Source organism: Trachurus trachurus (assembly GCF_905171665.1).
Source record: "Trachurus trachurus genome assembly, chromosome: 22".
NCBI lineage: Eukaryota > Metazoa > Chordata > Actinopteri > Carangiformes > Carangidae > Trachurus > Trachurus trachurus.
This window is the reverse complement of record NC_139907.1, coordinates 24806526-24820618: the sequence shown is the minus strand read 5'-3', so window position 1 is coordinate 24820618 and position 14093 is coordinate 24806526. Positions and strand designations below refer to the sequence as shown.

Genomic DNA, 14093 nt, shown 5'->3' with positions numbered 1-14093 from the left:
TATGTTGATTTATTTACAGTGATCAGTAAGGCACCAACATATTGTCAAATTCGGAAAAGAAGATCAACACAAGTTATAATTTGAAAATGAAAAATCATTTGATATATGATTTCTGAGCTAATGTGTCTCACAAGATATCAGTGTTATATAATTAATCTGTAATCTCACCAAGAGCTAATTAGTAAACAGTTCACCCCTGAGGTAAAAAAAACAAACAAAAAAACAAAAATAGATTTCACAAGTCAATCATCAGTGCCTTGCATTAAAAAGGCCACTTAAACTGGCCATGTAGATATTCCAGTTCCACTGAACCAGGAGTGTCATCTTCCTCTGGAGATGTTGTCAGATATCAATAATGGTAAATATCTCTGGTTTTTCTTTATCATGGATCTGCATTGCGGAGTATGTGATAGCTTTCACCTCTGTCCCCTGGAACGACAATACAGGACATAACCTTTCATTCTTAATATCAGATCATTTTTCTATTAAATATTAATTCACTTCCTTCACTGGCTTACCTGTGGATGCTTCTGCAGAGAGAATTCTTCACCCCACCTTTAATAAACAAAAGAAAAACTATGTTGTGAGAGTGCATCTCAAGAGGGAGAAATACAAGTAGATGATTATAACCCAGTGATCTCTTGTGTATATATGCAACTTAACTATACATGCTAAGTTTCCAAATTAAAAGCCAAATGGCATGAGGGTTTGGTTTAACTACATCCTTTCATGTTGATCTATTTGGAGTCAGAGTATACAGGTTGGAGTTGTTTTCGAGGCAAATGCAGAGACATGCTTGCCAAAAAACTGCCCCCGAAGGACACATGCATCAGTGGTTTTGCATGAATTTACCTTGAGAACAACTCTGTCTCATAACATTACATTATTATCTCATAGCGTGGTGAATGTGCAGGTCACAATTTGTCCACCAGAGTGTTTTGGAGTTGTTGGATTGTGTATTTGATGAGGGAAACCAAGAAATCCCATGAGCCTCCGTAGCGTAGCTCTGAGCAGCTCGCAGCTCTGCTCCGCCGTTCTAAAAATAGCTTGCACCGACAATTAAAGGTAACGAACCTACTGCTATGACTATAGGGATTATGACAATGGGCCAATTTGTCAAAATGTTGAACTATTCCTTTAACATCTGAAGTAATGAACAGCTGTAAAAATCTGCCAAATGAAACTCTGATGTGCAGATTTTCAAAGCAACATCCATCATGTCATTAGGAACAGGTGCACGGACTCACCCAATGGAGCGGATCTTGAAGTGCATTCTGTCTATGTGCACCACTTTGACCTCCTGTCAAGAGAAGAACATCAACAATAAGGTGTTTTCCTGGCCTGTGTATGATTTAAAGGGGAATTGCTGTTTTTTTTTTAGCCTAGAAATCTAGACGCACCCTAGCGGCAGCAAATATATTTGCTCTGCAGGTCGGTCTAGAAACGAGCCATAATGATATAGTCTGGCTTGTCAGGCTAGTTTTTTTTACAATCTAGACCTTATTTCTAGCATAAATTGCCATCATTTATTAAGCACCCAGATAACTTTGGTGTCATTACAAGTCGTTCAGACGAAATGAGATCCAGTCGAGAGCTGCATATCCATATAATGCGAGTCTATAGGGCAGCGGAATGCAGCCAGAGCTCAGAGATGATGGTATCATTCAGGTCAGAGGTTAGTAGGTCAACCTACAGACCCCGGATATTGATAACAGCTAACCAGCTAACTCAGAAGAGAATGGCACTAGCGTATCATAACAAAATATTGGTGAAATGAATGAGTTTTGTGGCAGATAATGTGTTATTTAGAGGCTGTATTCCGTTGCCCCCGTAGATATACGCAGCTCTCTGCTGGATCTAATTTCGTTGGAACGACTTGTAATGACACCAAAGTTATCTGGGTGAGTTAAATGATATTTTATGCTAGAAATAAGGTCCAGATTGTAAAAAACAGCAATTCCCCTATAAAAACAATTTCACAGTTTGTAATCTACTGATTGTGTCTTTGTGTCATGGGACACACATGTGGATACAGGAAAAACAAACAAACACCATGCAGGAAAAAAATCTGGTCTGCTAAAACTAAACTAAAATAGTTTGCTCTTCCAGCAGTTTGTCCACTGTAACTAACCACGGACCAACAACACACTCACCCTGGGAACAAAGAAGAGATCTGCACAGAACTTGTATAACCAATCGTCCAAAAAATGGAAGAGAAGAGACTCCATGTCGTGACCTGTGAAGACACAACATAAACACCAGAGTTCAATGACAGTACGACTCATAGAAAAGTTCTACCTGAGGCTTATGATGAACAGACAGTGTCTCTTACCCTCTGACTCCACCTCAACTGTGTCAAGGGGTTCTACCGTCTCTGTGTCCGTCATGTAGCCGAACATGCCCATGGCACACTGCTCAAAGGCTTCTTCCAGGGAATTTCCCCAGGAGTGAATTCTGGGATGAAAGAAAATGTGTGTTATGATCATGACGACCACTGACAAACAGCAGAGGGACATGAGATCTGACAAACACTGTGTGAATACATCAAAACACACTCACTGTACATCTGCTGTATGATCCAAATCTGTAAAATCACACACAGGACAACACAGAGAAAGTCAATGTATCGTTATTACAGCAACTTAGAGCAGCTACATGAGCTCAGAGAGACTGTGTGTGGCGTATGGCAACACGGTTTAGACTTACACTCATATTTCTTGTTGATTGGTGGATATTTGGCCTTGACAGCTTCCTGTGCTTCGGTCAGGTCCAGCTCACGGTCGCACATTGTAGCTAGGAGTTTGTTTAACGTCTAAAAAGATGAACAAGTCTTCTCTTCACCATGTCGCTGGCTGTTACAACCGGGTTACAACATGGGAATCAGGAGGCGGTCCCCGGATGTAGTAATAGTAGGACAGGTGACGACTTCCTGTTCAATTTGGAGGACGCTGATTGGCTCGTCGGGTTCTACGGAGTTGGCGCCATTGCGAGCCTTCGTGCTGTCTTCAGGGCGCTCTCCTCTCAAAAACACCACTTTTTGCGAAAATACGCGGGTCAACTGCACACGCAATGGCGGATAAAGAAGGTAAGTGTTGCGTTAAGTGGGCTCTCTGTGTACGCGTGTGGTCCTGAGTGACAGAAAGCTCTGTTCCGGTTGGACCGGCGGCTGTTGGCGCGCCGGTCAGCATCTCCTTTCATTGTTGTAGACCCAGCAGGCTGCTAGCTGCCGGGAGCTAGCGCTAGCTGCTGGCAGCCTGCTGCTCACACGGGGCTTGTTTAGTCTGCGAGTGCAGGGTAACTCACTTTTTAACACAGGCTGAGGTGTTGCTTAGGACAAACTTCAGTCTAATTTAAATGTTGTATTGTTTATCCAACTCTGGCCCCGTGTGTTAATGTTAGCCTGTCAGCATAATAAACCTCGAGTGTTAGATAGTGTGGATGAAACAAGGAAGTAGACTTCTGTAAAGTAGAACTGTATCCTTTGACTGTTTTGTGTTGCATGGCAAATAATATGTCTATATATCTTTATTTCAGACTCAAGGACCATAGGCAAGACGAACCACACAACAACAGACACACAACATACACAACCAAAGAGAAAAGCTAAAAAAAAAAAAAAAACTGCATATTTGATGTCAAAAATTAAAATTACTAGAAAATTAAAAAGAGACAACTGTACCAGTGTCTCCAGTACAGAGACTGAAACCTGATGGGTCTACTGTTGATGTTGGTCAAACTATTGATTATATGAGACATGCCCACACAGAAATCTATACATAAGTATAAGATTGTTGACACGTGCATTTACAAACAGCCATCAAAGTCTCTTAGGTAAAATTCTTAATGCATCATTGTAGGCAACCTGCAGTGTCTGCGTGCTTGCTTTCTCATAGTTAACCCACAGGTATGCGTTGTACAGTACGCTTTGAACAGAGATATTTTGACATCATTTTTACACAGATAAAACCTGCGAGCAAGAGTATTTGCCTGCACATACAGTTTGCAGCACTGTCTATAAATATAGTCATCATCTGGCATGTCCTCTGTGAGGAAATGGCCACGATGTTTGACTTTTTTTTTTTTTTTTTTTTTTTTTACAGTGAGCAAAATTATTATTTAAGCCATTTTTTGATCCGCTCTAGTGCGGTAGATCAGAACATAACTCTTGCTGGCATTATATAACACTTTTGCAGCTGCGTTCGACGATGCCGTGGAGGAAAGGGTGATCAATGAGGAATACAAGATCTGGAAGAAGAACACCCCTTTCCTCTACGACCTGGTTATGACTCACGCCCTGGAGTGGCCCAGTCTCACCGCCCAGTGGCTGCCGGACGTCACCAGGTGAGTGCTGCAGTCTGACATGCACCGTAACACGACAGGAGAGAGAGGGGGATCCGGGTGATGACACGTGTGTGTGTGTGTGTGATGATGCTCCTCCTCACAGGCCGGAGGGGAAAGACTACAGCGTGCACAGGCTGGTTCTGGGCACACACACCTCCGATGAGCAGAATCACCTTGTGATTGCCAGCGTTCAGCTCCCGAACGACGACGCTCAGTTTGACGCCTCACACTATGACAGCGAGAAAGGAGGTGAGCGACGCTATGTTGTGATACTAAACAGAAACATTACTGTCTTTCATGTTGTGGCTCACAGATTTTCTCAATGAAAGTTAAATTTTTGCTGAAATCTTTAATGCTTCAGAAAATATAGGTATGTATTTTTTTTTGCTTTTGAACAATATTTTAGTTAGTTAAATGACCATACCCCATTTTAACATGCTTAGTAGAGCAGAATTGCATTTTCATACATCTACATGTGCAACAACCATCTTATGTATATGATTATTCTTGATCCAGAGTTTGGAGGCTTTGGTTCTGTAAGTGGGAAAATAGAGATTGAGATCAAGATCAACCATGAAGGGGAGGTGAACAGAGCGCGTTACATGCCTCAGAATCCTTGCATTATTGCCACCAAGACTCCCACCAGTGACGTGTTGGTCTTTGATTACACAAAGCATCCCTCTAAGCCCGGTAAGATGACCTTTGAAACAATTGATCTGAACAGTTTTAAAATAAATAGTTTGTTGTCAGTGTTTGTTACAGTCATGTTGTGTTATTGCAGACCCTTCAGGAGAGTGCACCCCAGACCTGCGCCTCAGAGGACACCAGAAGGAGGGCTACGGCCTGTCCTGGAACCCAAACCTCAGCGGCTGTCTCCTCAGTGCTTCTGATGACCACGTAAACAACCTCTCTCTCCTCTGTTCTCTTCTCGGATGATGCCCAAGCCTATCCACAAGTTTCCCAACGTCGAAACCGTGAGCCGGTTTTGCTCTTCCGGTGGAATTATATGCTTACGTTTCCATGGTTTCAGTAGTTGTCATAGTTGCTGTAAACGCATGGGTCTATTCACACTGGCTTTTAACATGGATGTCCATTTGTGTTAGAAGCTGGCGTGATGATCCATGCGTTTTACAGATTTTTTTTACCATTTACCACTACTACTGAAAAAAATTGCAAACATAAACATACAATTCCACTGGAAGAGCGAAAACCGGCTTACGTTTACGTTCTACGGTGCATGTCGCCTGCAGAAAGAAAGCAACAAGAGTCATGATCACGTCTTATTGTGCTGTTAGTTGCACTAATCGTTTTAATAAAAATAACAAAACACGCAAGTTTCACAGCCGACCGTCAACTTGCACCCCTTTCAAAGCAAACGAGAGAAAAAATAGTGGTATATGTAATGGTTTGAATGGTGATAAAGCTAGATATGCCCACAGGCACAGCTCTATAATTGCAGCAAATGAGTTGTGAAATGTTTACTACAATAAGAACAGTGACTGAAGACGAGGTTACATAGTAATGGAAAGCAAGCTTAGATTAATTAACGTTAAGATATATTATCTTAAATTACACTCAGCGATGCAGGTGCAGTTTGCGGTCAGGTCTCTGACTAGGCAGCACCTCAGTCCTCACAGCCACAAGGTTTTGTAATTGTGTAAGAGTATTTTCCTGAACATGATTGTCTGTTGGTTGAACATTTTGGCAAATTGGCCCATTGCTATAATCCCTATAGTCATAGCAGTAGGTTCACTACCTTTAATTGTTGGTGCAAGCTATTTTTAGAACGGTGGAGCAGAGCCGCAAGCTGCTCAGAGCTACACTACGGAGGCTAATGGGATTTCTTGGTTTCCCTCATCAAATACACAACCCAACAACTCTAAAACACTCTGGTGGACAAGTTGTGACCTGCACATTCACCACGCTATGAGATAATGACGGAACGTTACGAGACAAGAGTTGTTTTCGATGTAAATTCAGAGACTGCTTGCCGAAAAACTGCCCCTGGCGGGAACGCACATCAGCGGTTTTGCATGCATTTAACACCGCTTTGAGTACACTAGATCCATGGAGTAAACTTTAAGGTAACCATGACAAGCAGTTCTTTCTGCACTCAGGTTGCGCACGCATCCGCCATGTTGGTAAACAAATAATCCCTCTATTGCTCAGTACATTTTCTTACTCGCCTCTGCTCTCTATCACAGACTATCTGCCTGTGGGACATCAGCACAGTGCCCAAGGAGGGGAAGATTGTGGACGCAAAGACCATCTTCACAGGCCACACAGCGGTGGTGGAGGACGTCTCCTGGCATTTGCTGCATGAGTCACTCTTTGGATCTGTGGCCGACGACCAGAAACTGATGATGTGAGCAGCTCCTCCTCAAATCCACCAACGGCTTTGGAGAGTTTCTCCAGCTCCTCTTAACAATGGTGCTCTTTGTCTGTTTTGGCGCAGCTGGGACACACGGTCCAACAACACCTCCAAGCCCAGCCATGCAGTGGATGCCCACACAGCTGAAGTCAACTGCCTGTCCTTCAACCCCTATAGTGAGTTCATACTGGCCACTGGCTCTGCAGATAAGGTATGTCCCCCCCCGCCCTGTACAGCTGTTAGCAGCAAGTTGTTGTGCAGTGACGCATGATCTGTTATGAAGTCAGTATAATGAGGAGAATCAGTGACTGAAAACCACTTTTATTTTTAGACCGTGGCTCTTTGGGACCTGAGGAATCTGAAGTTAAAGCTGCACTCGTTTGAGTCTCACAAAGACGAAATCTTCCAGGTAAGACCAAACCTCTGGTCAGTTTGTGTTTACAAATTTCAGATTTTTTTTTTTTTTTAAATGGGGACAGTACATATTAATGAACATTGGCATGTAAATGTGTGGGATTGTAGTAGTCTGGGGCCGTTGACTCGCTGTTTTGGTAAGCAACTGGAACCAGGGCGAGAGAGACAGGCCTTTCCGTCAAAATAAAAGCACCAAGCTAATAAAATGCGGTGAAACTTTTTAATTTAAGGAATATAATTAACAAGAAAATCCCGAGCCATGAAGTTAACATTTTCCTTTTATTGTATTACAAGTTATTGTCTATTTTATAGGTTTTTATGTTGGTGAACACTTTTACTTTGGTGAATTTGGTGATTTCCGGATCCGCTAGATGACCGGAACCAGAATGCAGACAAAATTTGGAGTAAACAGAAACCAGGCTCCTCTCCTCTCTGAAGAGCCTGGTGATGTGAGGCTAGATTGTAGCCAAATGGCTAATTTCTATCACAGTCTCATTGGCAGGTTGATGTTAGACATAAAAACAATGAAGATAAAAGGTACAAGAGGCAGGACTAAGACATAAAACAATGTGCCATGATAGACTTGACAACATACACAAAACATATAACTTAAACAACATACATGGACCAACAGTTAACTGGCCAAAAAAGTAAGGGGACCAAAAGATTACAGAAAAGTTATAAAATGCTAGAGTGCTGATTAGGGTGCCATGTGCTAAAGTGCTGTTTGCTAAAGTGACAAGTGCATAAGTGCAGGATTGAATTAAATTGTACTATGCCCATAGCACATGATTAAATAATAAATAAATATTTTTATTATAAGTTTGTTTACATAAATGTATTATGTACACGCTATTGTATAGAATTGGAATACATGAATATAAATAAATCAAAGCTGTATTGCATAAATCACATTTGTACCGCAGTAGATAATATTTGTCTTTGTAGAAATGGACACAAAAGGCCTTTTGTTAACATGCGTACAGATACAAAACAGAAAAACTCAGTCAGAGCTCAATGTCCCAATGTGACACTGAAGTTGCATGACTTTGTGTTTTCATCTGAATGGGACTACATTATGACAGGCCAATCAGAGGGCAGGTGGTCCTGTTCATGTGCACAATTTCTTTTTATATTATTAAGCACAAATACAAAAATGCTGTGACCCAGTAACCCATGTTGTGGAGAGGAGTTTATTTTGAATTGGAGCACACTTATTAAACCAACCCAGCTCTGATTTGAGTCAAAGTGGGTCATTGTAAATAGAGGACAGCCTGAACACCACAAACAGTCGGCACCCTGCTGCTGAGAAAATAACTATTGTTGATAATGTTTACATGGATTCAATTTAATGTTCACACAATGAAACATCTGTCTCGGCCCATCACAACAGGTTCAGTGGTCTCCTCATAACGAAACCATCCTGGCCTCCAGCGGCACAGACAGACGGCTCAACGTCTGGGACCTCAGCAAGATCGGAGAGGAACAGTCTCCGGAGGATGCTGAAGATGGCCCTCCTGAGCTGCTGGTCAGTTTTTCTGTGTGTGTGTGGGCTAGCCAAGCCATCAGACCTTCTGTAATAAGCTGATGTTTCAACCACATTGTTTTAGATGTATTTTAAAGGTACTGTCTGTCTGCTTATCTATTTATTGTTATTCTGTCTATCAATTGTCGTGTTGTTTAGAATGGATGTATGCATGAGCTGCTGGCATTGAGAATTTCCTCAATTCAATATACAGTAGTCACAGTCCGGCAGTCCCCCATTCAGCTTTTTTTCCTTATTCTAGTTACATGTAACAACAAAAATGCTCTGCTCTTGAGAGGAGATGCAAAACTATGTTTTTAGATACTGTATAATTAACAAAATCCTTATGGATATCAAAACAAGAAGAGAAGTAGGAAATGGGATGCCTTGTTTAAAACTGTATTTGACCTGTTATCGTAATCCCTCCTGCTCTGTGTATCTTTAGTTCATCCATGGAGGACACACAGCAAAGATCTCAGATTTCTCTTGGAACCCTAACGAGCCGTGGGTCATCTGTTCTGTATCAGAGGACAACATCATGCAAGTCTGGCAGATGGTAAGAGCTCCGCCTCAGTGTGGGCAGCAGATCTTCATCCAACCATGTGGATTCATAATAACAGACAACATTTGACATGGGACAGAGAGAACTTTGATATTAAAGTGCATTTATTACAATGAACAGGTGTTACAGTAAATATTTCAATAATTCTTTCCAACAGGCTGAAAACATCTACAATGATGAAGACCCAGAAGGTGCTGCAGATTCAGAGGTCCAGGCATGAGCTCAGGCTCCACGTCTCTTCATTTGACCTGCTCGAAGACAATAAAAACGGATCACATTTCCAGTGTTGGGTGCATAAGCAGTAACGTCTTTTTAAAAGAAAACACATTTTTTGGGCAGCAGTGGTTTTGTAGAAAATTAAAGAATAAAATGCTGCGTTGTCATCATGTCGTGAGGTATTTAAAATACAGTCAGTATCGGTCAGACTTTTTAGATTCTTAGTTTTTCAGACTCCCAGTCCTCCACTTTGGCTTGTGACGAAACCATCACAGATGAATCCATCATCATTCAGGTCTGCATACTGATGGTTTCATTTCTTTACTCTTGATTAGTTCTGTTTAAAAAAAAAACATTTCTACAGAGATCCATTTTTAATAAATTTGTACATACTGTAGGTTTTCCTTTTATCTGCTTGATATTTGTAGTAGGAATTTTCCAGATTGTGTGTCTTCTCTTGTATGTGTGTGTTTTTTTCTCTCTGCATTTTTTTGTATTTCTGTGCTGCATCTGGTCAGTTGTGTACTTAAGTATATTCATAATAAAAATATTTACATTTAATTTGTTAATTTGGCTTTGTTTTTGGTACAGCATGTACACTATTGAACTTTTGAAATACCGTGCTTTATATTATCACTGCTGTTAAACATGAGAAAGAAATGTAATGCCGTGGCTTGGTCTGGTGCAGATAACATCCACTGGAAATAGAAAACTAGGGCTCTTCCTCTGCAGTGGTTTCACTGGCTTCATCACAGCCTCTATAAGATAAGGCCTGTGTTAGTCATCTTTGAATTCTGATGCACACAAATCTGCAGCAAATGCGACTGGATCAGATTAAACCCACCTCAGAAACGTCAGCTCTGTCAACAGGCCGTCTTTCAGCTCCTCCAAATGTGTTTTAGACCTTTTTTGAACCTCAAACTCCACCTCTAGTTCTCCCAGTGTGTCTTTTAATCTCTCCACAGCCTCCTGTGGCAAAGTGGAGAAAAGTCTTAGTCTAGTTTCACCACACATTCTCTACATTCGTTGTGTACTACTTGACCTGGGTCACTCTACCTTGTACTGGGTGACGTTCTCCTCCCGTTCGCTCTCCATCAGACAGATCCTCCGCTCCAAACAGGATCTCTGCACCTCCAGTTTCTGTATGTCCTCTCTCAGGGGCCCCAGTGTGGCCCTCAGGTCCGTGGCCTGCTCCCTGCTCTTTCTCAGGGCATCCTCTCCGATCTGCCTCCTCCTCAGCAGGGCCATGAGCCGGGGCTCGTACCAGCCCTCCAGCGCCCTCAGGCTGCCGCTCAGCCTGCGCTGCAGCCTGACGGACGCCTGCCGGCACTGGCTGACGTCGCTCATGGCCCTGGGCCGGCACAGCTTAGTGGCCCGGTCCCTCAAGGAGTTCAACTGGCTTTTTTGGGCTTCCTGGATTTGGGTCAACTCCTCAGTGAGGCTTTGGATCTGGGCCTTGAGTTCCTCCTACAGACAAATGTAAAAACAGACGAGGACAGTCATCCTATAGAACAGTGGTTTCCAACCCCTTTTCCTTGAAGCCCCCCCCCCCTGATTTTGTTGAAGAAACCATCCACAACCCCTGTCTGCACAGATGCATCAAAAGAATAATGTGATTCAAACTTGTATTCACAAAAATAAACAGTTGATAAAAGGTGGAGTCCTGCCATGGGTATGTATGAGGAGCCCCATACATTTAGAATCATTTCTGAATTATTCATCTGATTCTTTTTATCCTATCTTGTTCTGTCTTCTTTTGTTTTATTTTATTTCATTTTATTTTCATTTTATCTTTCTGTCCATTTTCCTTTGTTGTGTCATAATTGTCATCATGTCCCAGGTTGTAGGTTGTTGTTCCTATTGTCTTTGTTTATACATGATTTTGATTATCCAATTGGGTGTGTTATTGGGATTTTAAAATGTCAATATGCACAGATAACCTCACAATCAGTACAGACAAAGCTCTATAGACCCCCTGAACCCAGGTTGGGATCCAATGCAATAGAAGATAATAGCTTACTTTTATTTTATTTCATTTCATTTCATTTTTTTTCTTTTTTTTTCTTTTTAATATGACAGCACAGTAGAAAAACAATTAAACATGGCTCAAGTATTTTACATTTGATTAGGCACATATACACAAAGTGTGTCATTATGCTCAGTGTAATATTCCATGGTTTCCAGATTAATGCATAATCTACACACCCAGAAGCAGAAGCCACCACAGTGAATCAGTAATGAGCAGCATTGATGGATCTGACGGTTCCTACCTGTGTAACTGCAGACTGAGCCACCTCATACTCCTGTGCAGCCAGCGTCACCTGGCTCTGGATGCACTCTCTGGCCGTGGCGAACAGTTTCCTCTTCACCTGCTGCACTTCCTCATAGACGGCCACATAATCCAGCTGGGCCAGAGTTTGCAGCCTCTGCGTCTGCATCACCTTCTGACTCAGGTGCTTCACCACCCGCAGCATGGGCTCGTGCAGGGAGAGGAGCTCCTGTATCAGCTCGTCCCTCAGCTTCTCCTGATGGGACACCCGCTGGATGCAGTGCTCGAACAGCCGTCCCAGGTTGTCCATGACCGCCTGGTCCATTTGCTCACTAGGGTGTTGTGTGCTCTCATCCAGGAGAGTGATTGTCTCTGTTTCAGAGTTGCTGCTTTCTGTGATCTCTCCAACAAAGCTACGTCCCACAGACGAGTCCTGAGCGGAATCAACGTCTATTTCATCCTCTATTGATCTTTGATCGTCCATACTGAGACATCAAGAAGAGGGAAAAGGTAATTACTCAAATCTCCAACATCAATAACTGATTAGATTGTGGCTTTTAAATGTCACTGATCTCCTCATTCATTTAAGGGTGATTTACATAACAAGAAAACCCACTTTTAATCTGATGAAGTTAAAAGTTGAGATATCTCAAATAGAGTGAGTCAGCCAATCACAGAGAGGAAGACCTTAAAAACCCTCAGGTCATTATAAGAATATATCTTCTACAAAAAAACAACAATTCATGTTATCTACTTGTACTCACTTTGTCCGAAGGCGACAGTCCACATAGATGTTTTCCTCACAGCTGTGGACACGTTTTGCTTTCAGCTTGAAGGACAGCTGAGCACTGTGTCCGTCTCCAGGAAAACACAGACACACACACACACACACACACACTTTGTGCGTATTAATAACACAGCATGCACAGGGGGAAACTCTATCTAAGACTCTCACCCCCCACTGCCCCCTCCACATGGGAACACAAACTGTGTCAGTGCTGAGGACTGACTTGGCCCTACATGCCCTGGATGCATCAGCAAACACATGACCGGAGCGGCCTGGTGCCACACAGAGCTATATTTACACTTCTTTACAGCCTGTTTTTATGTTCATCTGAGAAACTGTCTGAGGGATTACTTCCTTTAACTTCCTACCTGAAGAACCTGCAGTCTGCCGGACTGCAGCACAGACTCAGGTGGACACATTAGCAGGCTTGTGCATATAATAGTACTGAGCTCAGCCAGTTTTGCACAGAGCATATACAGTACAATGTTTGTTTACAGTGTTTTGCATGATGCCAATTTACTGCCCCACAGACATATATTCAAACATGCACCAGCTGACACAGGGATATGCAAAGAAGAACTTCATGATGGAGACCACTCCAGAGAATATCTAACTAAAGCATTCGGTTCTCAAACTTTTTTTTTTTTTTTTTTTTTTTTTTTTACATCAAGGGCACATAAACTGACACAAATTAGACCATGGACCCCCCATTGGATAAAATTTTGAAACAAACACCAGAAACATACAAATATCTGTTCTGAGACTGAATAACGTTACTTTTCTTTTAGTCAATGTACATTCAAATTACTGCCAATGGCATACATTCTTTGAAAAATTTCAAGAAATTTCAAGGATTTTTAATATTTCTGAAAGAAAAAGTGGTTCAATTTTGAGAATAAGTTGAGGTCCCCCTCGAACCCTCTCAAGGACCCCTGGGGGTCCCTAGACCCCACTTTGAGAACCACTGATCTAAAGCATGGAAACATGCCTGTTATGTATGTCTGTTATTCTAAGTGCATCACCTTCGCCCATTGCCCCCTATTTAGCTATATCTAATTTTTGTCCTAGCAAAAACCATCCATCTCCACGTGTCATTCTGAAGGGGTGTGTGGTCTGTCATGGGACAGTCTAATTCAGCATAAATAAACAGTTTCATGATGATACAAATGGATCATCAATAGCTAGAAACAGGGTTGTTTTTAATGTCAAGAAATGAGATAGATGTTTTTCACAGAACAGAGACTTGCATGCTGTTACTATTTTTAGTGTCTTATACCTGTTGCATGGTTTTGTAGGCTACTGATTTTTTTTTAATGAGTTAAAAAAACACACACACACACACACACACACAAAAAGCACGCCTTTCCTAGTCACCTAAATAAATAAATAAATAAATAAATAAATAAATAAATAAATAGTGCTCTTCCTCTCTTACTCTGATGTGACCTGCTGTTCCTCCATCTCACCACTAGATGTCCTCACAACATTGACCGCAGCCTGTCACTCTCACCTGAGCGCGCGCCCCCAGTCTCCTCCTCCTCCTCCTCCTCCTCCTCCAGGTGGGAGCTGCAGGTCGTCAGCAGCGCAACTTCTCCTCATTTCCCAACT

General features: G+C 42.1%; 3 protein-coding genes across 3 annotated transcripts; 1 reads left to right on the top strand and 2 right to left on the bottom strand.

Moving 5' to 3' along the window:
* On the bottom strand, positions 1–2891 carry zbtb8os (zinc finger and BTB domain containing 8 opposite strand). Its single transcript, XM_083998980.1, has 7 exons — positions 2707–2891; positions 2560–2584; positions 2333–2454; positions 2154–2236; positions 1248–1300; positions 519–555; positions 1–429 (listed from the first exon to the last, which is right to left on the bottom strand). The coding sequence occupies exons 1-7, from the start codon at positions 2786–2788 to the stop codon at positions 343–345; spliced, it is 489 nt and encodes a 162-aa protein (XP_083855106.1). The 5' UTR covers positions 2789–2891; the 3' UTR covers positions 1–342.
* Positions 2892–2991: 100 nt separating this feature from the next.
* LOC311005544 (histone-binding protein RBBP4) lies at positions 2992–9607 on the top strand. The gene is made up of 11 exons (XM_083997999.1): positions 2992–3085; positions 4194–4341; positions 4445–4590; positions 4858–5031; positions 5123–5238; positions 6546–6706; positions 6797–6923; positions 7044–7121; positions 8520–8654; positions 9097–9207; positions 9371–9607. The coding sequence occupies exons 1-11, from the start codon at positions 3070–3072 to the stop codon at positions 9431–9433; spliced, it is 1275 nt and encodes a 424-aa protein (XP_083854125.1). The 5' UTR covers positions 2992–3069; the 3' UTR covers positions 9434–9607.
* On the bottom strand, positions 9318–13126 carry LOC311005543 (syncoilin-like). The gene is made up of 5 exons (XM_083997998.1): positions 12463–13126; positions 11700–12183; positions 10486–10896; positions 10274–10398; positions 9318–10187 (listed from the first exon to the last, which is right to left on the bottom strand). Exons 1-5 carry the CDS (start codon positions 12672–12674, stop codon positions 10142–10144), a joined length of 1278 nt encoding a protein of 425 aa, XP_083854124.1. The 5' UTR covers positions 12675–13126; the 3' UTR covers positions 9318–10141.
* Positions 13127–14093: the final 967 nt, after the last annotated feature.